Source organism: Eucalyptus grandis, chromosome 10 (genome assembly GCF_016545825.1).
Source record: "Eucalyptus grandis isolate ANBG69807.140 chromosome 10, ASM1654582v1, whole genome shotgun sequence".
In the NCBI taxonomy this organism is placed as follows: Eukaryota; Viridiplantae; Streptophyta; class Magnoliopsida; order Myrtales; family Myrtaceae; genus Eucalyptus; species Eucalyptus grandis.
In genome coordinates this window covers 516,264-543,306 of record NC_052621.1, presented here as the reverse complement: position 1 = coordinate 543,306, position 27,043 = coordinate 516,264, and the positions used below count along the sequence as shown (strand labels likewise).

The 27,043-nt window shown below is 37.5% G+C and overlaps 2 protein-coding genes and 1 long non-coding RNA gene across 3 annotated transcripts; 1 reads left to right on the top strand and 2 right to left on the bottom strand.

Moving 5' to 3' along the window:
* Positions 1-1,347: 1,347 nt before the first annotated feature.
* Positions 1,348-8,851, bottom strand: LOC104420895 (geranylgeranyl transferase type-1 subunit beta). Its single transcript, XM_010032671.3, has 11 exons — positions 8,529-8,851; positions 7,717-7,792; positions 7,406-7,464; positions 7,175-7,314; positions 6,784-6,839; positions 6,618-6,694; positions 6,434-6,479; positions 2,829-2,956; positions 2,570-2,637; positions 2,408-2,495; positions 1,348-1,497 (listed from the first exon to the last, which is right to left on the bottom strand). The coding sequence occupies exons 1-11, from the start codon at positions 8,769-8,771 to the stop codon at positions 1,348-1,350; spliced, it is 1,131 nt and encodes a 376-aa protein (XP_010030973.2). The 5' UTR covers positions 8,772-8,851.
* Positions 8,852-11,681: 2,830 nt separating this feature from the next.
* On the bottom strand, positions 11,682-17,985 carry LOC108955774. Its single transcript, XR_001981900.2, has 4 exons — positions 17,768-17,985; positions 16,825-17,665; positions 16,649-16,709; positions 11,682-14,608 (listed from the first exon to the last, which is right to left on the bottom strand). It is a non-coding gene; the product is annotated as an uncharacterized LOC108955774 (long non-coding RNA).
* Positions 17,986-21,348: 3,363 nt separating this feature from the next.
* LOC104420894 lies at positions 21,349-26,768 on the top strand. The gene is made up of 9 exons (XM_010032669.3): positions 21,349-21,520; positions 21,674-21,735; positions 21,972-22,062; positions 23,021-23,107; positions 23,221-23,274; positions 24,215-24,399; positions 24,511-24,593; positions 24,707-24,807; positions 26,277-26,768. Exons 1-9 carry the CDS (start codon positions 21,473-21,475, stop codon positions 26,490-26,492), a joined length of 927 nt encoding a protein of 308 aa, XP_010030971.2. The 5' UTR covers positions 21,349-21,472; the 3' UTR covers positions 26,493-26,768.
* Positions 26,769-27,043: the final 275 nt, after the last annotated feature.

Genomic DNA, 27,043 nt, shown 5'->3' with positions numbered 1-27,043 from the left:
TTTTTCCCACAGAGAGAGAGAGAGAGAGCTGATAGGCCACCACTTAGCTGTTTATTTTGCCTTTTTCTTTTTCGAAAGAGAGAAAGAGCACACAACGAAGCAAAATTAATAACTCTAAAAAAAAAAATCATATAGTTCAGTCCTAAATTATTTACTTTTAATAATTTTATTCTAATTTTTTGATCATTTGAATATTTAGTATCAAGCCTTTTGATGATTTTTGCCTATTTAGTTATTCAGGTTAAATTTGATTGAAAATCGTTAATGTAACAGTTAGTCATCATCAACGATTATATATGGCATGATCGAAGTTGACATGGATGATTTTTATAATTTTCATTATGGTTTTTTTTTCCCCTTTCCCTTGTCTTTTCTTTCATCGATTGGATTTTCAACCCAAAAAAAATTCATACATGTTTTTAAAAAATTGAAAAAATCATCAATGTTAGTGTCACCATGACAATTAGGATGCCCACATCCATGTCATTGATTTCCAGACAAAATTAGCCGGAAGAATTATAATAATAATTCATCAACAAATTTAAGACTAATTGCGAAAATTAGAAAGTTTAGGATGAATTGGCTACCGTACAATAAGTTCCAAGACTTTTTTGATAATTTTTCTCAAAGTAGAAATGCTGAGAGATGATGATGGCCGGCAATAGCAGCAGTAGCAACGGTGGCTGCTAGTTTACATTTCTGAGTTTTTCGGTTAGTGAGTGATTTTGCAATTAGGGCTTTTGTGGGTGATTTTGAAGGGTACAGATTGGCCCTTTTTGTCCTGGTGGTTTTGTCTTCAAATGCAACATGTAGCACATTGATCTTCATTTGGACAGTCCTCAAGCCCATATGCGGGTGGCCAATTGGATTAAAAATGCAGCACCTTTCAATCACAACTATACAGTACAGGGCTTCCTTGATTTTGAACAAATTTGTCATGCTTGCAACGAACAGATTATTGGAAACTTTACTGACTTCAATGTGGCGAATTGCATAGCCGTTGATCACGGCAAAGAGCACCCTTCACACGAATTGGCACATGCTCAGTATTGAATCCTATATGGTGCATAAGAACCGTGCCAAATTTTAATGATATTTGGCACAACAGATCGCTTTACAAACCAAGACGCTGTAAACCTGCCGTTGTATAGATATTCCAGTAGAAGAAGAAACAAAATGTCTCCCTCAAGAACGTTATATTCAGAAACCAACACAATGGCTAAAGTTAAATAAACTCATATTCCTAGAGAGCTATGTCAACAAATGGCATAATCATACAGGCAACTGGGAGCACCAGTAATGGCCATTGTGTGTGGCACAGCTGATTCTGACCAATGACGAAGTCAGTCAGAGACCCGTTGCAGCAGCTTCTGTCACTCCAAGTTCCAGACAGAGTGGCTTTAGTCCAGCTTCACCCAGGATACTGAATGCAGCCAATCCATAGTAAGAGTGATACAGATCTGGTAGCACTCCGGGGGACTTAGCGAACCCACCATACTAGCATAAGAAAATTAAGAAAGGGACAAGAACATCAGGCACTTCAACATAGAAAGATCTACAGCAGAGAACAAAGCAATTGCTGAGATTTGGTGGAAAATAATATAAGCAGTTCGATATTTCGTCTTTTTCTTTCTAACCGAGTATGTCTATTCTTTTTAATGACAAGGGGGAAACTTAGTCAAACTGACCCTATTTCCATAGCAACACAAGGTTAAAATAATAATCAATCATAAGGTCAGTTTGCAATGCTTCAGGCAAATGCCTCCCTTTGCTTAAACAAAGCATTTTAGTAAGGTCTATCATGACCAGAAAGGGATATAATTCCAACAATTCAACTCATGTAAAACTATTGCGCATAGTACTGACACACTCTCCTAACATACTAGCATGAATATACTGTTCCACAGCTTGATTATATACAATCTTCAAGGTAGATGTGCATTAGCTTCGGATGAAATCAACTATTCTAGTCCAGAAATGATCGACAAAACTCAAGATACAACACTGAACAGCAGACTCCCGCCAAATCATAATAACCCTTGATTAGGAAGATGGTAAAACCACAACCAAATAAATTGAATATTGTGATACTGGCAGAAAATGATCCAGCTACTCAATACTCACTAGCTGCTCGAGCTTGACTCATCTTTTTGGGATCAAATAAACTAGATGGCTTATCAAGTTGAGCTTGATTTAATTGTTTACACATATAAAAAATACACCGATGCCATTATTCTTGCACTGCATTTGAAATTTGAACAAGTGGGATCGAGCTTTTGTTGGTTATCATGTCTTCAACAATTGAACAGACTTCAGTTCAAGTATAAATTATGTTTGACTTGACTCTGCTTGAATATAATTATTACAGATCAAGTAAACATAAAAGCAAAAAGAAGCTATTTATCACCTCAGATTGGCAAGTCAATAGAAAGCTTCTCAATGCCATCTCATCAATAAATTTGTTTGCCCCTAGAATCCCCATTGTTGCTCCAATCCTATGTGGAAATATTACATATGTCAAGGCACAATAGACTATCTTGGAAGTTCCGAATGGATTTTTTTCACTCACCAGAAGGCATAACATGTATCACTAGGCTTATTGGGTCTACCTTGAATTCCACCATCAGCAAACTGCCTCTGGATGAAAGAAATAAAAGAAAGAGAAGATTTTACGGAGTCAGAAAATGTTGCCACTGACCGTATTTGATTAGTTTTTCAAATTTGAAGATTTTTTTGCTTCTTAGGTGCTTGATTTCAGTTCACTCGCAGCACGTTTTAAAATGCAGCTTCAGGAATCATACAGTAGCCAACAAGTGTGGATATTGAACCTGCAAGCTCCAATCGAGTAGCGACCGTATGTTCGCTTTTGAACTGGGTGCAGATGCATTAGACAAACAATCATCTCCAATGAATCCCATCAATCGCAGAGATGCGATGGCACAATATGCAGCACCACCTGAGCCACTGAAAATATTGGTATTAGTCATCAATAACCAATCCGGCAGAGAATTCTTCAAAATACAAAAATACAAAGGGCAATTAACAAGACTATGCAAGATCATTAATCATAGATCTGCTTCAGAAAATGTTTTCAGGTGAATGATAATAAATGAATTTCCTAGGCATAACAACGTTGATTACCAGTGAACAAAAGTATACCCCAAGAGCTGACCCAAAAAAAAGAAAAAACCGAAGAAAATCATATAAATAGATCAAGGAAATAAATCAATCTGTTTCCTGCAGTTCTCAATTCTCAAAAACAATGAAGACAGCAATCAGACATGCTTGTCACTCCCCACATATTTTGGACATCCTTGCCTAGGGGCCTATAGGTTCGCAATCAACAGGGAACAGTTCACTGTTGTTTCCACTGACAGTTCGCTGTAGGTTCCACTGACTTAACTAGGATTTTCTTTTCTCTGGATGCACAATGAAAGCACATGAGGCTGGATTTGTGATATAATGAGGAACCTAATTTTATCCATTAGGCTTCTTCATTGCCATGCTGGAAATTGGCTTATACCCACAGCAGGAAACCTCAATCTATGTGGCAGTAGACTAGAGGGGTGGCCCTGAGATACTTGCAATTCCAGTTACTCTCCAGAGATTTGTCAATGTTCTACACCAGCTACGAACCCGTGGTACGGTTGTTCTCTCGGCTTGTTTCCTAGCATTCATGATGGATATAAAGAACTCAACAAATCACTCACGTTCAGTTGGAAGCTGATGGCTTGGAGTTCAGATCCAAATTTCCCAACAATATCGACAACAAAGTCCAAATAGATAACAAAGTGATCACTCTCCCTATTCTCTGCTTGGCTGTATCTGGGAGTGGGGGTGTGGTTGTCTGTCACTGAGTACACGTGGCTTTGCATGCATGCATGCATGCAGACGTATGAATGTTGCACAAAATCATCAATGGACAGTGCTTGCAAAGAAGAGATGCAGAAAAATCATGGCCATCACTAATCTCCAGCAAGCAGATCTTATCACATTTCATGATGGCTTTAAGATTGCAACATCTTATCGTCTATAAATGGCTATGCTAGTCAATGAAGACCGAAATGCAGTTGTATGCTTTAGGTTGTGGATATGTCCGCAGCGTACTTGGCTTCAGACACATAATTTAATATAAACAGACAATTATACACTCATGAACAACAAAGCAAAACTAGCCAGAAAGAACAAATATTGTAAGATGTCAGACGAGTCAATGGTCGTCCTGATTCCACTGAACCACCTCCATAGGAAAACGGAAATTGGAATTGTCAAAAAATGTGTATTGTTTATGCTCATAATCTGTGTCTGTTTCTTTTCTCATTTTATATTAGAAAGAAAAGAAAGGAGATACAATCGAGAGATAATGGATGAGGATTATTTAACCGCTCACCAGCTGACATATCAAAGAACTAGGTGATTCTCAGGAAGAAACAATTTTTCCTTTACACACAAACAAGAAATAGATGGAAAAGAGAAGTCTTAGAGCATAATCAAGATGGGTATGCTCCTTCAGCCATCCATATCAGTGGTAAGGAGGTTCTCCAGCACAAGACTCCAAGAAGATGATCAAGGCTCAGGTGATAGAGGCAGCACTGCAGAAGGATACAGCCATGGGGTGGCTCCGAAGAGGATGAAATCACCATCATGATAGATCAGCATTGTGATTTGAATAATGAATGTGATGGTGGCAGGCCAAAGAGAAGCTCACGATGGAAAGGTGAGAGAGTGACAAACCAGGTTTAGCTTGCTCATGAAGGGTGTAGAGAGAGAGAGAGAGAGAGAGAGAGAGAGAGAGAGAGAGCATCAGGCAGGCAACAGTAGTTGTTGCTCAACAGCAACGATAGTGTAGAACAGCAACAATGGCAAAGTCATGGCCGATCAGCATCGGCGATGAAAGAGCGTTTGCAAGATCAGCAGCAAACATAGACGAATCGGCATTTACTAGTTGATTCAAGCTTGCTCTTGCAACCTAGTGGCAACTTAGTGTGAGTGGTGGCAACGTAGTGTGAGCGGTGGCAACTGGCAAGTATGGGGAAGTGAAAGTGCTCTCTCTGGGTAGTACAACGACAGCATGTGCATGGTGATTAGCTATGTAGCACCGACACGGACACGCGACATGCGACGCGATACGACACGACATGCCGACACGTCATTTCTAAAAAAATAGAGAATTTCAACACATTCCGAAATATATATATTTATATATAAATGCAAAAATAAATAAATAATAATAAAAAGAGCATAGAATTAATTTATACTAAAAATATCAATCCAATATTTGTTAATATTATTCATTGTTTTAATTTGACAAATATTGAACAAGAAATTCAAAAATTGCAAACATGAAAGAGTAAACTTGAAGGAACATGTCATGTTTTCTTATATTTGTCGAAAATTAGTGAGATTTCTTATAGTCTTAGACAGAGTTCGGAGTTCATGATATAGACTAGCTTGGAGCTCCTCGCAAAACAAGATTCGAGAAAAATGAAAATCCAGACAAGAACTCTCGAAGTATGAGCACAAGAAAAAGAAATCACTAAATTGGCCACGGAAAATGTGAGAGATAACTTACAAGCCAATAACATAGACCAAAAGAGATAACTCGCAATTGATGCTTGCGAGAAGCGGAAATAAGTAAAAAAAAATTATAACTTTTAAGTATGTGGGGGCAACGGAGCGACACTGATGAGAAGAGAGGCGTTCCAACCATCGTCACTCACGCAAAGATCAGAACTTATAAGTGAGAAACTTAAGAGTAAGAATTTTCTTATTTCCCTTTCATTTTTGTTATTTTCATTATTTTTTCATATATTTACATTTTGACCGCTCAAGTATTGAAAATTTTTAAAATTGACCCTGTGCGTGTCAGAATTTCGAACTCGTGTGTCGGGAAGAGTTGACCACGTGTCGGATTTTCTAACACTCGTTGACTGCGTGTCGGAACGTGTCGGAGCGTGTCGGACACGTGTTGGACACGAAGGCTTTCGGAGAGTGTCGATACTTCTTAGGTGATTAGGCAGCAATTATAGTGTTTATGGTGGTGAGGGTTAGGCCATGAAGTAAGTGTCTGATGGTGATGGAATTCCAGGCAGTCATTCCTGAAGAAGATGAAGGGGAAGTGGTGGATGAAAAGTAGTGATGGTGTTTTCTAGGGATGATCATGGGAGAGAAAGGATTTGAAAATTTTTGTCCGCTTCTATAATTAATTGTTTGTTTAAGGAGAAAAATTGGTTGCCCAATTTAAATGCTGTGCCCAAAGCCTAGGAGGCTGTGGAGATAGTAGCTCCCTAATTTTTATGTCTACATCCAAGCTTCTAAATACAGTGGAGTGCTGTTATACTGCAAACCAGACTATAAAGACAAGAGCACGTGACAAGGCCACAATGTAACTTTTAATTATGGAGAAATGAGCAGTAGCAGCGATTATCCGTACCATGAGATTCTGAGCCTGGACTCAACCCAAAGCCGCCATCATATGACTGCAGAAGAAACAGTACACTATTGTCAGTATGCATTCCCAGATATCATTTTGGATATGGCTACTGACTGGCTACTGACTCTGACAAAGTAGCGAAAACATGAATAGTGTCAGCTAAAAGAACCTATACTACTCTTACCTGACAATTTAATATATACTCTTTAGCTTTCTCCCTGTCCATGCCATTCCAGTTATTCAACATAAAGCAAATGGCCGCTGTAAGAACAACTAGCAAGCATATGTCAACATTGAGAAACACAGCAAAAATTTGATGAGTACAATAAATTATTCATCAGCACTCTTACCAGCACAATATAAAAACCGAAGATCTCTTTCTGCCCCAATATGAATGGGCATAAAGCTGAAAAATGTAATAGTATATCAGATAGCATCTAGACCAAATGGAAACGTTATGAAAGGAAAGCAAAATATGATCAGCTTATAATGAAATCATCTGGAACAGAATCTGTAGACAATTTTTAGTTCTGCAGAATTTAAGGTCCATCAATGCACTGCTATAAACATACATAAAGACGATGAATGTTAAGGGAGTTTGGTGTGCTTGCTTGCTTACTTCTAAGCAAGGTGTCTGTGTGTGATTACTGAGGAGTCTATCATCTCAGATCACCAAAAGAAAAAGAAAAAAAAAGGAAAAAGAAAAAAAGAGGGAGATATGGAAACAGCTCAAGATCATACCTTCCATCAGACTGTTGAAGATTTCTCATTGATGTTAACATGGATTCAGAATCAATGTTAGATAAATTGTAGCCAACAATTTTCAGTATTGCCAGGGCAGAGTATGTGCTTGCCAAATGACTTCCATTTGGAGTAAAAATCTACAAACAGGTAAAATAGAATGAACTGAACCCAGGCAACTGCAAAAGCTTGCTCGGGATTATATAAGAATGCACATATCTTTCACCATACCGCATTATCTTTTGAAGGGAACTGTGAGCTTCTGGAACCATGAAACCCATAAAATTGTCCTATTCAAACATAATCATCAGATTTATTGAGATTTAACTCAGTGACTGCTGAATAAGAAAGTAAATGCCATCTTCTCTCTTTCAAAATTATAAGCACCTAGTCCTCACTGTATGAAGAAGAATGGCTGCAGGAGCTAACATAGAACTACGAGATCAGAACTTACCTACTCATCTCACAAACCAAAATCTACACAGTCAATTTACTTCTTGTTCTTTTTTTTTTTCCATATATCAATGAAAGTGATACCGTACCATTGTCTAGATCAGCTTTACTCCTCGGATGAGCTTGGAAAGATAAAACCCAGTCAGCAACCGCATCTTTGTGTACCTAAAATTTGGATTGATACGTGAGCGCTTTTGTGTACCATAAATAAACACATCGCAGACGTCTGTATGAAGCATTACCCACACCTTCCCTCTGAAAGAAATCTGAGTAGGAGATATAGATTGTATATTAGCATTGTATATCACCACCCTTAATCATCTCAACTTCATAATTACCAATAGACTATGCCTAGTCCAGTGCCACAGAAAAATTTAAGCCGCAAAAAAGCATGGCCGTGAGTCAAATAAACTAGCTTGCATTCTATAAAAACTTGGCTCTCTTCCCCCCCTGAGCATGAGTGGCTCTAGCACTGAATTGGAACCCACTAGAGGTAGATATTAAATGAACATACTCGAATCAAAACATCGAACAAGCTTAACTACTTGATAAAAAAAAAACTAAAAAAATCTCATCTTTAAAGGAAATTTCCATACCCAAGATGGAGTAAAAGCTTAACGGCTTAAATTAGAATTCACATTATGAAATCCAGCCACGTAGAGCTGAAAGCTCAAATTTTTATAAAACCCCCCAACACCTCGCACAAGAGAGAAGGCGATTAATTTCGAAATTCAGCAAAGCTCAGGTTCGCAGCCAGCGCTGGAACTTCACTTGAGCCGATTCGATCGTCACCCGACCTCATCTTACAACGGCAGATTCAAGGTGAGGTCGGGTGACGAAATCAGAGTCAAAGTCAATTCTCAAAGCAAGCGAGAGAAAAAGGTGGGGAAGGACGAGGTACGCGATCGAGGGCGTCGAGGATGTCGAGGCCGGAGATGACGAAGTAGGCGAGGGTGAGGTGGTTGATCTCCTGCGACTGGTAGGGGCGAGGGAGCATGTGGTACATCATCTCCAGGAACGTCACGTGCCTCTCCCTGTCGAAGAAGGTAAGCGCGAACGGCCGCGTCGGGGAGAGTGGCGGGGAGAGCGATGGAGACGGCGGATCTGAATCGTAAAGAAGCCCCCGATCTCGATCATCCTCCATGGCGGACGCTCGGAGAGAGAGAGAGAGAGACAGAGAGACTTTACTCTCCCGAGACGAAACAGAGACCGTTGCCTCGAGCACGTCTGTAGACGCAAAATATATTCTAAAATAAGGCAAATGATCCCCGAATTTTCTCCTAATATGTGATATCGTTTTTGAAATTTTAATTTACTTAATATGATCTTATTATTTCTGAAATTTTAATTTATTTAGTATGATCTCTAAACATCTGGTATATATTTAATTTAATTCATGAATTATAGAAAAATGTGAAGTTTATAGATAATATTGAATATTTTCAAACAGTTTATGGATTAGATTGAATATGTACAAAAATTTAGGAGCCATATTTGAGGACGTCATTGTATAATTGATTGAAGTTTTTAGGAATACATTGAATACATAAAAAATTCAATGACGACATTATATATTGAGTTAAAATACAAGAACTATTCATGTAATTATCTCTAAATATATTCCATTTTTGATAGGTACACTCTCATATAATATAATCTAATCGAATTCTCACATTTTTAAAAAAATATTTTGATTGAAAGTTTGTAGGCGATATTTCAAGATTATTTTATTGTGACCAATGGCAAATTCAACTCTCGCTAATTGTTTTTTCCTTCTTTGGTCAATTTCAAAACCGAAATTGAAAGTTTGATTCTAATTAAAATCCTTCAAGACTAATGTGAATGTTATTGCACCCAATCGATCGAATAATTGAACATGGTTAGTTTTTCGAAAGAATTCACAGATTGTTATCACGTGGCACTCTTGAATATATTTGAAGTAAGTATATGTGTCACATATTAAAGTTGATTTAGTGTAACTAAACACAACAATATTACTTGTGATATGTGATTATAACAGTAGAAGTAATTCTTTTTAATTGACAGGTGAAAATTGATTGTTTAGCTGGCCAGTTTGAAATCAAAAAAGAAATAACTTACTTATTACGGGCATTGTGGTCAATCTAAGTAATGAACGCTTCGTCTACTTTTAACACTTGAAAATTTATGGTAATCTTAGTGAATCTATTTATTATAGTATAAATACGTGGACTTATACAGATAATTCTGTCTTACTTAACGGAACATTTAGAAGTGCCTTCGACAATTTGAATAATGGAAGTTCCAGAAAAGTCATTACTTTTTTATTATAGAAAATCGATCAATCGTATACCTAATGCTTTCAAGTTCAATGTATTCTGAGCGAAATAGATGTGCTCACATGGTTAAAAAATTTGCTTTATTTTACTTGATTTTTCAAATTATTTTAGGTAGTACTGAATAAAATAACTAACGCTGAGTCCGACAAGAAAATCAGTGTGGTTCTTTATTGTTTATCCATTTCAGAGAAGTTACAATTTATTGTTTTGCTTATCATCTCTTGCCAAACTCCAGTGTCTTATACTATAACTAATTCACCTCTAGGCAAGAAGTTGACTTTCACCTAGCACTTAGAATTTGAGGTTCTCAATCGACTAAGAAATGATCGGTGACGACTTTTAAAACGATTTAAACATTGGAATCATAATTACGCACCTAACTGGGGAAGGGAAGACTCTACAAGCAATGAAAACTTCGATCATTAAGTCTTTGATCTTTGGTCCAACTAAAAAAGGCATCTACATGGCCGAGGTCATGCGAAATTTGAGCAACGATGGCCAAGCTTGTCGACCCTCGAGAAGCATGGTCGCTCGAGCTAGCTAATATAACCCCAAGCAGTCATGGCTAAGCTCAGTGAAACTCGATTGGCTATGGCTGCAATCTTGAAGAAGGTTGGAAGCTAGGAAGCTCTCGCGGCCATGGTGAGCTCACGAAGCTTGAATGGCCATGCTGCGAGCTTGGAGAAGCTTGGAAGCTAAAATGACCATAATCGAGCTCAACGAAAATTGAGCAGCCATGTATGAGAGCTTGAAGAAGCTCTAGCAGTCATGTGTCACGGCCCGATAAATTGATGCATTCCAAAAGGGCTGTGGCCCATTCATGAGCAAGTGACCCTCCGACTTCTCAAAGTCCTAAGGGGTTCTAGAATATTCCTCAAAAAGGGGCAATGCAGTAATTGTACATCTATATGATGATTATAATGATTGTGGGAGATTTAAACCAAATCGTCAAATTAAAGAGGAAATCTATGGTTACGATTAACCCTTACTTATATATATAGGCGCATCATTCCCCTAAATTATACTATTTATTCGCAAGTGAAAATACACTATTGTGCTTCTTTCTCTACAAATTCTCTCTACGATCCTTGCGATTTGAGTGTGAGTACAGCTGACTTTGGAGAAATCCTGAAATTGCATGGGTTAGGAAACATTAGATTAATCCATCTGTACTACATGGTTGCTAGTTCAAAGAAGCTCAAGTGACCATGGCCATGCTTGACGATGCTCGGGTAGTTGTGGCTGTGAGCTTGAACAAGTTTGCGAGTTGAAGAGGCCATGGCCAAACTCATTGAAACTTAGCCCGAGTGGCCATAACCAAGCTTGATGAAGCTTGAGTAGTTATGGCTGCGAGTTTGAAGAAGTTTGGAAGCTAGTGCGGCGAGGACCGAACATGACAAAACTTAAACAACAAGATTGCCTATTCTTTTTTTTTCCTTCAATGTGAAGCTTTTTTCAAAATTTTCAGATCTCGTGTCTTCATTTCCTTTTTCTTTTGCAAAGCAATAATCCTTTGAATCTTTTTTTCTTCTTTAAATTTCAAGTCTTTTTTTTTTTTTTTTTTTTATGTGGCAATAAAGCTAAATGCCATGAGGCGAGTAACAAAGTAACTCTTCTCTCAACTCTGATTTTAACTATATGATAGATAAAAACAAATGAATTATATGAACTATATTTATATCTCAAAAGTTATATGTTAAATTTAAATTTAAGAGACTTAAGGAAATCATCTTGAATTAAGGAAATCATCTTGAATTTATTTTGATTACTTGTAATTGATTAAAATCGCATGAGTATGTTTTAATAAGTGAAAAGGCAACCCTACTTCATCCCTTTATAAACCCTAATTTCCCACCATGATTTAGACTTTCCATCAACAGAATCCGCAAGTCTTCAGTAGATGAATGTGCTGGAATCCTCACCGCAGCAAAGTTAGTCGGTGCCCATACAAGATTTCTTCTTCTCATAAACCCTAATCCCCGATTCCACATCCCCAGGAACCGCCGCTTTCTTCAGTTCAACGTCCTCGCTGGAATGTACTACGTAGAAAATCCACGGCAGCTCTAATCTCGGAGGTAGATAAGGTGGGTTCTCCCTCTCGTCAGTCCGGGGAATGTAATCGATCTGCAATTAGTAAACCTAGAAGTGTAAGAACAACGAGGATTATGGCAGAAGAAGAAGGAGCAGTGGGTCGCCTCGGCCATCTATGCAACAAATTAGGTAAGCTAATGTATGAAAACAATATGCAAATTCTTGATGAGGAGATATCGAAGGAAAAAATCCAGGAATGTCGCTCCTCCCTTGTTGGGCAACTATATAAAAACCCTGCCATCAACTTCCAAGCCCTTACAACAGCAATGAAAAAGGCATGGAGGAATGAAACTGTGGAAGTGAAACCCTTAGAAAATGGGAAAATCAGCTTTGTTTTCAGAAATGAAGGGGATAAGAACTGTGTATTAGAGGGAGGTCCATGGTCTTTCTCAAACCATTTGTTGTTACTAAGGGATTGGGAGCCGGATACCCCCCACATTGTTATGAATTTAACACATGTGCTTTCTAGATAATAATATTTGGCTTACCGCTGGAATAGAATTCTGAGAGCATGATAAAGAAGATAGCCAGCTCAATGGGGAAGGTTTTGCAAGTGAAAATAGATGCAAGAGGTCCTGCTTTTCAGAAAATTGGAAAAACACGAGTGGAGTTAGATGTGGCGGCTAAATTGAGAGTAGGACAATTGATGTGTCATGGGAATAAGAGAGTGTGACTGGATTTTAAGTATGAACGACTGCCATTTTTCTGCTACTCATGTGGAAAATTTGGACATTATGCTACTTATTGTCCAGATATATCTTATGATGAAGAGAAATTCGCAACTGAGCTGGGGGGTTGCTTTGGTAGCTGGTTGAAAGCTAAAATGTTTGTCCATAGCTCATTCTAGAAAATGTTTTATAATGAAGTAACCCTAATTGAAAATGATGATGAGGCTGTCCCTGAAACTCCTGAGCAACCAAGACAAAGTGAAGTGATGGAGGATGGTCAACTTCGCCCTCCAAACATTACTCAGAATATTGAAAGGGGAGGTCAGGAACAGATGCTATTGGAGACTAATCATAACAATACACAAGAGATAACTATGTGCAATGCAGGGAAAAGAGCATTAATGATCACCAGGCCGGAGCACTCAAACAATCCAAATTTCCAGCCAACAATGACCTCAAATAGCACCGGGAAAAAAACTCTCTTACAACCAAAAACTCCCTCTACTAAGAAACAAAAAAGAACCAGCAATCAGTCAACAACTTCAACACAAGGCTGGTTGGATGAAACTCAACTTATAGACACTCCTATCCAGATGACGGAAAAAGTTACAGCATAGGCTATGGTGGCTAGCCCTAATAAGCCATCAAATAAGCCATGAATATCTTGAGTTGGAACTGTCAAGGGTTGGGCACATCCTTGACAGTTCGGGAATTGAGAACCGTAATGGCTCAATTCAAGCCCTCTTTGGTTTTTCTGATGGAAACTAAAAATAAAATTGAGTTTGTGCAAAGAGTAAAAAGAAGGCTTCATTTTCAGAGTTGTTTAGTAGTCGATCATGTGGGTATGGCGGGAGGTTTGGCTATTATGTGGGATGATCGGATTACTCTGGAAGTTGATTCAATGGCTGAAAGTTTTATCAATCTGAAATGTGAAGAAGGGGTCAGGGGTAACAAGATGAGGATTACCTTCGTTCATGCTCCATATACATACCCAAAGCGGCTGCAACTTTGGGAGAGATTGAGACGGATAAGTGCTGAAAGCACTCTACCTTGGGTGTGCTTGGGGGATTTTAATTAAGTGAGATTCTATTGGGAAAAAGTGGGGAAGCGAATGGCTGAAAACTACAGGATGACATCTTTTCGGGACTGTCTAGATGCCTGCTCTTTAATGGATATAGACAGTAAGGGATGTGTGTTTACTTGGGCCAACAACAAGGAAGGGGAAGATTATGTAAAAGAACGATTAGATAGAGTGGTATGTATAATAAAATGGCGGTTAATGTACCCAGAAGTTGAAGCTTTCGCCCTTCCTGCAGTAGGCTCGGATCATAGTCCTATTATCCTCTCATGTCAATCGAACCAAGCTAGAAGAAAAAGAATTTTCAGATTTGAGGCCTTTTGGCTTGAGAATGATGAATGTAGGGAAGTGGTGTTAAATTACTGGGCTCCTCCAATCCAGCACCAACAAGGTTTGGTAGGGAAGATACATGATGTTCAAACTGCACTCTCTAAATGGAGCAAGAAGAAGTTTGTAAATGGAAAGAAGGAAATCAGCAAGTTGAAGCAGCAAATAGTGTGCTTAACTAATAACACTTCAGATTCCTTTAACAAGGAACACTTTAAAAAGATACAAGAAGAAATTGAAGAGCTTGGGAGGCAAGAAGAAATGTATTGGGGGTTACGCTTTAGAATCAATTGGTTGAGATGGGGGGATTAAAATTCAAAATACTTCCACGCGACAACTATTCAGAGAAGACAGAGGAACATAATTTCCATGCTTCAAAATGTAGAAAATGCATGGCTGGTTGAGTAGAATTAGTTGAAGGAACATACGTTACAGTTTTTCAGGAACCTTTACGAATCCAATGGCTCCTGAAATTTTGAACCAGTGATAAACCAGCTACCTGCATTAGTCACAACTGATATGAACATAATGTTAATTGCTGAAGTAAATTTAAAAGAGGTGACAGAAGCAGCATTTCAGCTAGGATCCACTAAAGCTCCAAGCCTGGGTGGTCTTAATGGACTTTTCTATCATTATCACTGGGAAGACATCAAATGGAATATGTTTGAGGAGGTGTAGAATTTTATGAACACCGGTTATCTATCACCAGCTCTAAACAGAACATCTCTCTCCCTAATCCTAAAGGTTTCGAATCCGGCGAGGTTAGACAAATTTGGCTACAAGGTTATCTCCAAAGTGCTGGTTAATAGACTTAAAACTTTATTACCAGCAATTATAGCACTGGAACAAAGCGCTTTTGTAGGAGGGCGACAAATTCAGGATAACATTTTTATTGTTCAGGAGGTCCTGCATCAGATTAGACTCAGAAGCAAAAAAGAAATTCCAAGCACTTCTCAAATTAGACATGAAGAAGGCCTATGATCGAGTAGAATGAGATTTCTTGGAGGCATGCCTACTAAAGACTGGTTTTGATGAGAAATGGGTGAAATGGGCAATGCAATGTGTTATCACGGTCACATTTAGCGTTAATTTTAATGGAGAACCTCTTCAGTATTTTCAACCTTCCAGAGGGCTCAGAGAAGGGGATCCCTTATCTCCTTATCTTTTTATTATTGTGGCTAATGTGTTATCCTTATTGATGAAAGAGGCTGTGGAAAATGGTAGTATCACAAGAATTAAGCTAAATATAAGTTGCCCTACTCTATCTCACTTACCATTTGCCGATGATTCGATCTTTTTTATGAAATGAACTATTCTTGAATGTCAAAATCTGGCCATGATCTTGAATCAATATTATCTAGCTATTGGATAGGAAATTAATTTAAACAAATCTGGTATTTTCTTCAATAGGGGATGTCCACAATCTTTGCAAGAGAACATGGCAAGGGAATTGCGGGTTCCTATCATGGACAAAACCGGCAAATATCTAGGTATTCCTTCTGATTGGGAAGGGTCGAAAAAGCAAATGTTTGCATGGATTCTCGGGAGAATTAGTTCAAAGCTGGAAAGTTGGAAGGAGAAGCTTCTATCAAAAGCCGGCAAAGAAATTTTACTGAAAACAGTGGTTCAAGCATTACCACAATATGCAATGTCAGTGTTTAAAATCCCGGTTTCTATATGCAAGGCTATTGAAAAGAAAATTGCTTCATTTTGGTGGAAGACTAATGAGAAGAAAACAGGCATTCATTGGAGGAGCTGGGATATCTCAAAGACAAGAAAAGATAAAGGTGGAATGAGCTTCAGAGATCTTCTTTCTTTTAATAAAGCAATGTTGGGGAAACAGGCTTGGCGGCTTGGACAAGATTCAACCTCTCTATGGAGCAGCTTGTTTAAGGGATTATATTATCCTCAGACAGACTTTTGGCATGCAGCTAAGGACCCTCGCCCTTCGTGGGGTTGGCAAAGCTTGGTATATGGAAGAAATTCAATAGCACCCCAAGCAATGTGGAAAGTAGGAGATGGATCAAAGATCAAAATCAAGGAGGATAAATGGCTGCAAAGAGGTATTATTGAGGGTCCTATAAATGTTAAGGAACCTCTTTAGTATCGGAACTTATTAATAAGGAGGAAGGTAGATGGGATGAAAGGTCCGTAGCAGCACATTTTGAGGATAATTTAGCAGAAGAAATTCTAACTATACCAATTAATCCTCAGACAGAAGATCAGCTTGTATGGACCGGTAATCAAGCAGGAAAATATTTTTACGGTGCCGAATTCTTGTTCATTTGTCCAAAGCTTAATATATATTCTTACCTTTTACAAAAAAAAAAATATTCAGTCAAAAGTGGGTGTCACTGCATAAAGAAAACCATGGAGCAATGTAATGCGAACCAAGCCACAACATCGTTTCAACCTCCCCCCTCACTCTGGAAGAATATTTGGACACTGAATACTCCACCTAAGATACACATTTTCATGTGGAATTTATGCCAAAATGCTCTCCCAACAAAGGATAATTTGTTTAGAAGGAAAATATTACCTGACCCCATATGCCCATTGTGTAGCCATGAAAGGGAAACGGCTGAGCACCTCTTTCTGCTCTGTTCTTGGACAAGACAAATATGGGATAATCATGTGTTAAATATTAAAATTTCCAATCAGGGTTTGACAAGGATCGAAGAATGGTTTAACAATCTAAAAGAGAGGGCAACTCACCCATTAATTCTAAACTTGGTGGCTGCTATGTTATGGAATGTCTGGAAGGCCCGAAACCAGGCCATCTTTCGAGGTAAAACACCAGTGGCTTTGGCAATTATAGACTCAGCTCAAGCAGCAATTAAGAGCTACACTCGCAAGAACCTAGGAAAAAGCAGGGGACAAGATAGAGGAAAGGCAGAATTTCAAAGAGGAGAAGCCTAGACAGGGCATGTGGTACGAAATGCTGAGGGGAACGGCGAACCATATGAGTCGCAGTCTCCAATGGGGGCTGAGGAAAATGCCGAAGAAGATAGAAGATTAGAGAGGAGAGAGTTGTGAAATCGAAGTGGAAAATCAAATCGTCGAGCTGAAGGTGAATCGAGGTGTGTAGAAGGTGGATCGAGGATACGAAAGTCGCAATCCATAGTCAGAGAACCGGAACCTGGAGAAGATGGAGGAATGTCATATAGAGAAGAACAATTGAGAGGAACTCCGCCTTTTGGGACACTCTTTGAACTGACAAATTGCAATGACGAGCAGAGAGGGCTCATAGTCGCTGGTTTGGGATGCTGGGTGGAAAATGAAGACCAGCAATCTTTGAATAGGGCACCGCTTCACAGATCTACCAGAGCACAAGGAGAATCGGGAAGTAAACCAGTCGGGCTGTGGAGGGCGTTTTGTCTTGGGCCGATCGAAGAACTGCGGCAAACCAACAGACCGCCGGTAGTTGAAGCTGGGGCTGGGTCGCAAAGCAGATTTGGAAGGGAAGTTCAGCGAGCTCGGCACAAAACACCAGTCCATCGGTATGTTGAGAGCTCGAGAGTTCATGAAGATGGTAGATTTAGATGCTTGGAGCTTGCTGAAAATGAAAGAACTGAAATTCAAGATGCTGAAAATCCCCAGATCTGGATTCCACCACTGAAAGGAGCATACGAGGTAAATATAGATGGAACATACACACTTGGTTCAAAGGAAAATTTCGTAGCTTGCATTTGCAGGGACTCGGGAGGAAGAATGGTCGGAGGAGCGGCTGTTTCGGTCAGAGCGTCTTCCCCTTTGATGGCTGAAACCCTAGCTCTATGGGAGGCTTTGAACTTTTCTTTTCCAGAAGACACAAAGAGATGATCTTTGAGTCAGATAACTTACAACTGGTAAAAGCGATGAATAGTTCAAAAGTGTTGAGTTGGGAAACTCAGGCCCTGTTTGGTTCAGCATTTGGAATGCTCATTTGGGCTCTAAAGTCCCTTGGCCAAATGCAAAGCTGTTTGGTTCGTTTTTTTGCGTGACTTTGGCGAGATGCAATTGCATCTCCAAGTAGCTCTAAGGGCCTTTAGCCCAATGTACCTCTTGAGGTTCTTTGGCAAGTTGCATATTCGGAATGCAACTTCCTATTGTTCATCTCTCCTGGAGAAGCCAATCGACCGCCCGAATAAAAATAAAAATAAAAATATTTATATTTATATAAAAATAAATATGTTTATATTTATATAAAAATAAATATGTTTATATTTTTATATAAAAATATATATTTTATATAAATATATTTTATGTTTAATAAATAAATAAATATATTTATAAATATAAACATATCTATTTTTTTCTCCTATTGTTTTTATATAAATATATCTTTATATAAACATATCTATTTTTTATATATATTTTATGTTTAATAAATATATTTTATGTTTATATTTTTATATTTTTATAAAAAATATGTTTATATAAAAACATAAACGTATTTTTATTCAGGCGGTTCGGCCGCCGAATTCGGCGGTCCTAAGTATAAATATATAAACATATATTTTATGTTTATTTTTTATATAAAAATATAAACATATCTATTTTTTATATTTTATGTTTAATAAATATATATTTATAAAAAATATAATATATATTTTATATATTTTATATAGATATAAACATATCCATTTTTTATATAAATATATTTTATGTTTAATAAATAAATAAATATATTTATAAATATAAACATATCTATTTTTTTCTCCTATTGCTTTTATATAAATATATATTTATATAAACATATCTATTTTTTATATATATTTTTATGTTTAATAAATATATTTTATGTTTATATGTTTATATTTTTTATATAAAAAAATATAAACATATTTTTGCTTTTTAAATTTAATAAAAGTTAATTACAAATGTAAATTTTACCAAACGGTATTTTGGCCAAAGTTGTTTCTCGATGCAAATTTTACCAAACGACATTTGCATTTCGAAAACCCCTTTATCCAAAGGTATTTGCATTTCTGCAAATGCATTCCCCAAAAGCCTAACCAAACGGGCCCTCAATCTCTTGTCGGTAAGTGCAAAGATAAAATGCGGGCCTTCAGACATGTACAGATAGTCCATTGTCTTAGAGAAGCCAACCTCGTAGCAGATTGGGTAGCAAAAGCTCATAAACATGGCTACTTACCTCTGAATTGGGCCTCATATCCTTCTCAAACTTTGTTGGACCTTTTATGTAATGACGTCCATCTTCCAGGCCTCACTTCTTTACTATGTTAATGAAATTAGTCCATTTTCGACCCAAAAAAAAGAAGTGAAAAGGCAACCGCGTTTTCAATTGATGCTATTTTCCTTTTATCGATCGGAGACTTTTTTCGATCAGACACTTAATTACCCACTCATTGCAAGTCCAACTTAGCCGACGTAGCCTAAGCAACATCATGGATTCAATTTTATCTTTTTTAGAGTGTATAGATTTATATCTTTTGTTTTATATTCTCTAAATGATATTTTCATTCAATTACAATGTCTAATTTAAAATTAGAGATCTTATCTCCCTATCCATTATACAAATTCTATTAGAATTGTAAGATTAAAAAATAAAGTTTTTGAACAACAAAAATTTTAAATTTTAGCTTATGAACTTCTCTCTCATCTGTTATTTTAAAATTGATTTCAAATTTGGTGGGCTTTTGGATAAATTATTTTCACTATAATGTATACTATATGTAAAGCCCACTTCAAAAATTGGCGTTGACTTTTTATATGGTCAATACAGAAAAGCAAAGAGAACATCGTTTATCATTAATAATTAAAATTCAGTATCACTATACGACTACTAACAAATCTTACATCTTAATGAGCAATTTGAAATTGATATCCATATTTTCCCACAAAAATCATCCATACCTCTCTCGAATCAGGCACGAGCATAATGTCTGTGAAGTAGTTTTCTATAAGTGCATTTGTTTTGATGAATATAAACTATATTTGAAAAGTCGATTTCCAAGATAAAATCAACAAACATGAATACGCAAGTTTCAAATAAATCAAGTTGTAAATTATATTCTTAAATTTTAGCTGAATTAAATTGACTATATTAATTATTTCAATCTTATATTTGTTTGAATTGAGGAAACTATAACATATCAATTAAATTGTATCATTCAAGAATAACATTTATTCAAAGTTTGATAAGTTTTACTGAATTAAACAAATTATGTAAATCACTTCGTTCTTAGTTAAACATATTTGGTTATTAAATAAAAATTACATCATTTAAAAAATTATATGATTTAATAATATATAATGAAATTATGATTAAGAAAACTCTATCTTTCTCTTCATCCATCTTTTTCGAAATTCAAACTCAATAAAGTATAAATGTTCTATGATGATGAAGCTAATTTTGATTAGTCGAATGTGACGAGTGACAAAACTATATCATGGGTCTTGCAATGTGGCACATAATTTTAAAAATAGTAAAAACTTTTCTTCAATATAGAATTTCTTTATCTTTATCTATTTTATTGGTTGTATACATTTAAACGTACTTTCTTTTAAATTTAATAAGTTACATGGTGAGTAAATAAGTTAATTTTCTCCGAACTTCAACATTTACTATAAATAATACATAGATAGCGCTAATATTATATGAACCTTTTTTTATATATATATTTCAAAAGAATTCGTTAAATTTAAATTTCACAAAATGGTAGATATTCGGAAATCATTTTGAATTTATTTTGATCACTTGTGAAGGATTCGAAGCGCATGACTATAACCTACTACAAATACTACGAAGAGAAGAGTTTTTGAGAAACAATTTGATAAATTTGGAGAAGTGAAAATCAACTGCATTTTTAATTGATCTTATTTCCGTTTGACGGAGTTGAAGGATAAAATTATATAAGATATGGCGTGAATAAAATGGTCAGGCCAATTAGTGCTCCACATATAATACCTATGTATATTTCATAAAAGAAATATTTGATTTTCAAGATATTACATCTCTTACGAGAAAAGTCAATGCACCAAAAATTGCCCTTTTTTTTTTTTTCTCTCTGTTTTTTTTTTTTACTTAAGAGGAGCTCTAGGGTCAAAGAAAATTGAAAGTTAATGAAGAAACTTCTTTGTTCATTGGAGTAGCAATTTAGAAGTAAAAAAGAAAAAGAAAAAAGAAAAGCTGAAAAATGAAAAAAAGAGACTACCCTTCCGGGGAAAGTAAGGAGCCACGCTCCATAAACGCACCGTTTTTGGTCTATTTCCGCGAGCCGTTAAAAAGAAACTGAGGTTGCTCAAAAGGAAAGCCCAGTCGAGCTCGAGAACCGTCCGGACGCATTCGGCCTCCCCAGATCGAAAGGGATTTGATCAAACAGTTGGTGTGCGTCGCGCCGAAACGTTCGGCGACGCCATGAGAGGGAGCAAAGCGACGGTGCTAACCGTCGGGGAGAAGTGCAAGGTACTCTCTTCCTTTCCTTGGATCCGTCGTGCGTATACACCTCCGGCTTCAAGCTTCGATACTGTGGGTTCGCATGTGCTCGTGCTGCTAAGCTTTATCGTATTGATCTTCACGTGGCGCGGTCCCCACTCGTCTTTCTTTCTGTTCCTGTAGAGTATACTAGCGTCGAACTGGCAAGGCCACCTTAGTACCATCAGAGCCGACGCCACAGGAAGGTGCTGCTTCTACTTTTCTCACGTTAAGTTGGCCTTTTTCTTTTGTCTGTTTTCTTGATGATATTGGGTTCGACAACACAAGGAAGCGCACGGCGAAATTGTACCGAACGAGTTGGTTCAATTAATAGTATAAGCATATCATATTGGTGAATCGAGAATTCGCTCCATCCGACCGCTATATGTTTATGCATCGTTTGAATCGAATTTGTTTGTCACTTTCGGCTTAATTGTGACAGCAAGGGCGACATACACAGTTCGAAGGTTAAGTATATGGTCAAGAGAGGGAAACCCTACATTTGGATTCCAGAGAATGATATTCACAATGTGGTAAGCTTCTTGCTGTTCTTGGGTGGTGTTATCTATTGTGGTAATTGTGACTTTGAAGGGGTTCCCTTTGTTGCTTTGTTCCCATTTTGCTTGAGGAATCTGAAGTAAGTTAAGCTAGCTCCGCAAGTTTCATAGCATTTTGTTGTACTTATATCCTGGATTGGGGGGGTTGTTGGGGTTGGGTAAGCAAATGCATTTTGTCCTGTTCTTCTGCTAAATGTTCTTGTTGGCATTTATTGATCATCTCACAGCCTGATGTCTTTAGAATATCAAAGCAGTTGCAGTCAGGACTGCTAGCGGGTTTGTCTTGATGATGAAGCTAGCTTCTCTCTTCCCCTAAAGACTGCACCCTCGTCTCTAACCATTCATAAAGCTGCTTGTGGCTGAACATCTTGTGTATTCCTTTAAAGTGAAGTGTTTCCTGAAGTACTCTTATCAATGTTGACACAGTAAAACACACACTTCTTTCACTTCTTTTTTAGGGATCCACTGCAGTATGAGCCCTGGTATTATCTCCTTCTCCTAGTATGCTCGTATTTGTTAAGTTCATCATATTTCAGGGAAGTGATAATAATCAGGTTCTCATTTTTAATAATCATAGTCTCCTCTACATCTCTTTCCTAGTGTTTGAGGTGATTCAATTGTAACTGCACTAAGAATGTCTATGTCACACTTATTTATTTCCTCAGTAAATTAGTCAATTTTCCTTTAGGCAGCAATGGTAACTGGGAAGAGTTAACTCTTGCCACGATGATAGCAACATTTCCAGCCTCTCTGGTCCGAACATGTTTGTGTTTTTGTATTTTGGCACTTCTACTGTAGCCACAAAGTCAAGTATTGACTGAACTTAGTTGTTTTACAATTTTACAAGATTTGGAAAGGTGGAAGTTTTTATTTTGATAAGCATGCTGTGGTCATGTGCTTGTTTGTTGCTTATTATGCACTTTCCTATTGGTAGAACACAGTAATTGATGAGCGTGGCTCGTTGGCAGTAGCAACACCTTTCCCAGGTCCGCTGGCTAATCTACTCAAGTCCCTGAAAAAGGTTGGTGCTTGTGTGGATATTAATTACCAACAAATATTAAATGTGTTATTATATCAATCATCTGCTCTAAATAGAGGGCAAAATTCTAATGTTGCTTCATGGACATGCTGCAGTTACCATCTCGGATTGCTCTGACCGGAGATGTTCTTCCTCTTAAGGACCAAAAGGTGAAGATTGTTAAATAGAATTTTGGTGCTTTTGGAATGTAATTTACTGCTTCAAATTGGTTGTGTTGGTCAGGGTAGTGATTGTATTTCTTCATTGCTTCATCAAGTTCATATCTTTGTATAATCAGGTTGGCCTTTGTATTTGATGGACTGATATCAGTCTTGACTTCTGTGCTTGAGAGCAGATCTTTAATTATTCTTGAGCCTTGCAACCTTCAACTGATTTTGAGTTGTATTTTTAGAATTTACAACACTAAATCTGGCCTTTAATGGTCTCTCTCTCTCTCTCTCTCTCCCTTCTCTCTCTCTCCATGCATCCGCATGCATGAGCATCTTTGACATGAGAAAATGGTAGACTTTCACATAGGAAAATGGTCAACTGCATCAGCTTGAGTGATCTTATTTCACTCGGGCTTAGTGCTGGGTTGTTGCTTCAGTAGCATTATTTGATGGTAGAAGTTTCTTATATGTTTATGGCCTGCGAGTACTCCCATCATTCTTCTGGTATTATATCAGTGACACTTTTGGCAATCATTACACAAATTCTTTCCCATCTGGAACTCATTTTTGTGTGTCATTTAGGTGTAAAACTCCTCCATTGAGGGGTTAATTCCCCATTGAATTTGTCTACTTGCACACTGTAAATCTTGCTAAGATGTACTCAATCTAATTTGTTAAAATTTTCAAATAATTGTTTAAACTGCTAGACTCAATTGAAAACGATAGGTGTTAATTATTGTATTTAACAGGCACCGTAATTATTATTAACTAGAATAGTAGACAAATTAGCTTCTTAAAGTTTTGTTGTGTTGTATTTTGAGGAAGGCACACTTCCTCAAAGTGGAAGCAATTAAATGAGTAAAATTGGTCTCAACTTGATTTGCAATTGACAGTCTTTTAATAAGATAAGATTGGTGAAGGTTTCTTTTCCTCTGTGTAGGCCCAATTGGCTTCTGAAAGCCTTAAAGAACTTATACAGTCTGAAGTGGAAGCAATTAGGGAGTCCAGTTATGCAGTATCTGGTGTCCTAAGTTCGACGAATCCTGTTTTTACATCTCGTAGCGAAAACCTTTATGACTTACTAGATGAAAGTCAAAAGCACGCCATCTATAAGTTTGATATAAGGTACAATGTCGGTCACACCTTTCTTTTTCAGGAACATATTTTGAAGTATAGATATGAGTGGCTATTAGATGCATATCTAATACATGTGACTCAACTTATATTTCCATATAGATCATGCACATTCATTGATAGCAATGGAGGAACTCATGAAGTTGATTTGGAAGTCATACAAACATCCAAGACAGATATTTTGGGTAAGGCACTTAGGTAACCAGATAAAAGCAGCTCTTTGGTCGTATGCTTCTTCCTACTTATAAGGAGCATAGCTTTCCTCCTTATTCATCATCATTTGTTGTTGCGGTTGTAGCACCCTATTCGGCCATGCTTGTTGATGGAATTAATCAAAGTGAATCAAGGCGAAGAGCACTGGTGCTTTTCTGTTTCACATACATGAATGCACCTGTGAGAGTAAGTTCTCCTGATTGCGTTGTATGCTTGTTGTAGTAGATGGTACCAGTGCATTGAGTCGGATTAGAGACTGCATTGTGAGCTGCCATGGCGGCATATGAGTTGGGCTCCTCCCCCACTGCCTTTGTACATAAATTAGTTTTGGCTTCCTGGATGCACTTAACTATTATGCATGAACTATTAAATTATTTAGCTGGTGGTTCCTCCTTTGTCTTGTTTGCTGCTTGCTGGGGCTCTGCCTGTTCTCCAATTCCCCTGAAATATGAGGTCATGTATTTAGAAAAGGACACATCAAATAGGTTACAAGTTAAGACATTTTTTTTTTTTTGGCTTTGACAACTTTTTTTCTGGCCAAACTTCAAAGACCTGTGTGAGTCTATGTTTCCGTAGTACTTTTAGGTGAGTATTTTTGCTTTCTAAAGTTCTGAGAATTAGCTTCTTGCAACTTCTAGTTTATTCATGATTTAGATTATTGTATCATTCTATGCTCTGGAGAGTTGCAAGTTTTGGGGCTACTGCATATATGGCATCATAGGTAGTAGATAGAATAAAGGCAGCGTTTAACAAAAATGGTCTGGTCAGTTCAACAGCTTGGACCGTCAATTAGTCTGATTTTGAAGGATTAAATAATCTGTTACCAGGAACTGATTGGAGTAGTGTTGACCTAATTCAATTGGTCAAAACAGGCAGTTCGACAGGTTAAAGAGGAGCTCCATTTGGTTTCTTTTGAAATGTAATTTTTGTGTTGTGTGGACATATGGGTTTCGAATTAGGGACTTTGATTGACATGCCATGCACAGACCATTGCGACCAAGCCATGCATCACTTCTAAAGTTACCCATATTAAGTTATACGAATAGTGATGCTTCAGGCAGGTCTGGTACCTTGAATAGGAGGCTCCTGCAACATAAAAGAAATGAAGAAGTAAAAAAAATATGAGTTTTATGACTGCGTTTTCATTGTAGGAATGAAAAGAACTAACAACAAGTCCATTTGATGATTTTGTCAATCAATTTAAATGTTGAAGATTAGTTTGGAATGTGTAGGTTTCGTTTCTTCGATGATAAATGTGTATTACTGGGATTATTATGCAGTTCCTTTAAAGGATAAATTTATAGATTCCACAAATTTGTTATGTGAAAAATAACTTTAACTATTTATGGTATAAAGGGTAATATCTGAAGAGTGTGGGCAGTTTTTGCTGAAAAACATGAAGAGGATTCAGCATATTGGATTGGCGGGTGAAAATTTATGTGACATGGTGTCCATTCTTTTCCATGATTAATGCTTCTTTGTTCTTCTTATGATCATCTTCTAGACCACAAAATTGACAGCGCCTCACGTCAGAACTATAACAAAGAGGTTCATTTTCAAATAGTCTTGTAGCAGCATCAGCACTAAGCCGCCATTCATGATTTGATGGTCCTCTGTGTACCTTTTGATTAACTGCTGTGTGTTATCATTTTAAGGATGCATTCATGCTGTCTCTGGATCGAAAGGGATTTGATATACTGGGTAAGGTCCCAGGTCCAGCACTGCAGGATGGTAGTTGGCAGTATCAATGGAGGGAATTTAGATTCTCCTTCAAGGCAGAGGCACTTGACATCGAATCCTTCTGCCAGCAGCTGGTGGAAATGGAGGAGGAGGCCGTTAAGAAGGTTTCAAGTTACAGTGGCCTTGGATGAATTGGAATTGCCTGCATAAGTGATAGACTACCGCAATGAAAGGGTAGTTTATATATAGTACCGAGGAAGATTGCAATATTTTTCAGGGAGGTCTAGGGAAGTCATGGCAATGACATGCCTGTATTGCTTAAGTTCAGCTTGCCTGATATAATTTCTTTTTGTTTGAAAAGAAGAATTATCTTCTTCCTACTTCGCTTCATTTCTGCATATTATGGAATTATCGAAAGATTGGGCAAAGTCAACTGCACGCCAATATATTGGACCTGCACTTCTCTAGATTGTAGAGAAATTTTTCATTGAAGAAAGGAAATGTCCTCGCCTGCCTACATGCGCAGATCTTGCAGGCATTTAGGCCCGAGATTCCTCCTTGTGTAAATTAGCGTTTGCACGGCCGGGTACAAAAATGCACGACCGGGAATTCCGGAGGCATGTGCAGTGGAAAAATTGTCGGCCACAATAGCATGCATAGGCAGACACATGAGCGTACGCATAAACAGTAAGCATGCATTGAGCACTGAATCATGACCATGATTATGCGCAGAGGATTAGGA

What these genes read in the sequence shown, in the direction of transcription:
- LOC104420894 (XM_010032669.3), top strand. Translation starts at nt 21,473, where the DNA reads ATGAGAGGGAGCAAAGCGACGGTGCTAACCGTCGGGGAGAAGTGCAAG. An exon ending in AGAGCCGACGCCACAGGAAG is followed by an intron (nt 21,736 to 21,971) that starts GTGCTGCTTCTA and finishes TAATTGTGACAG; the next exon opens with CAAGGGCGACATACACAGTT. An exon ending in TTCCTCTTAAGGACCAAAAG is followed by an intron (nt 23,275 to 24,214) that starts GTGAAGATTGTT and finishes TCCTCTGTGTAG; the next exon opens with GCCCAATTGGCTTCTGAAAG.
- LOC104420895 (XM_010032671.3), bottom strand. Translation starts at nt 8,771, where the DNA reads ATGGAGGATGATCGAGATCGGGGGCTTCTTTACGATTCAGATCCGCCG. An exon ending in TCCTCGACGCCCTCGATCGC is followed by an intron (nt 7,793 to 8,528) that starts GTACCTCGTCCT and finishes TCCAAATTTTAG; the next exon opens with GTACACAAAGATGCGGTTGC. An exon ending in TACTCGATTGGAGCTTGCAG is followed by an intron (nt 2,638 to 2,828) that starts GTTCAATATCCA and finishes TCTTTCATCCAG; the next exon opens with AGGCAGTTTGCTGATGGTGG.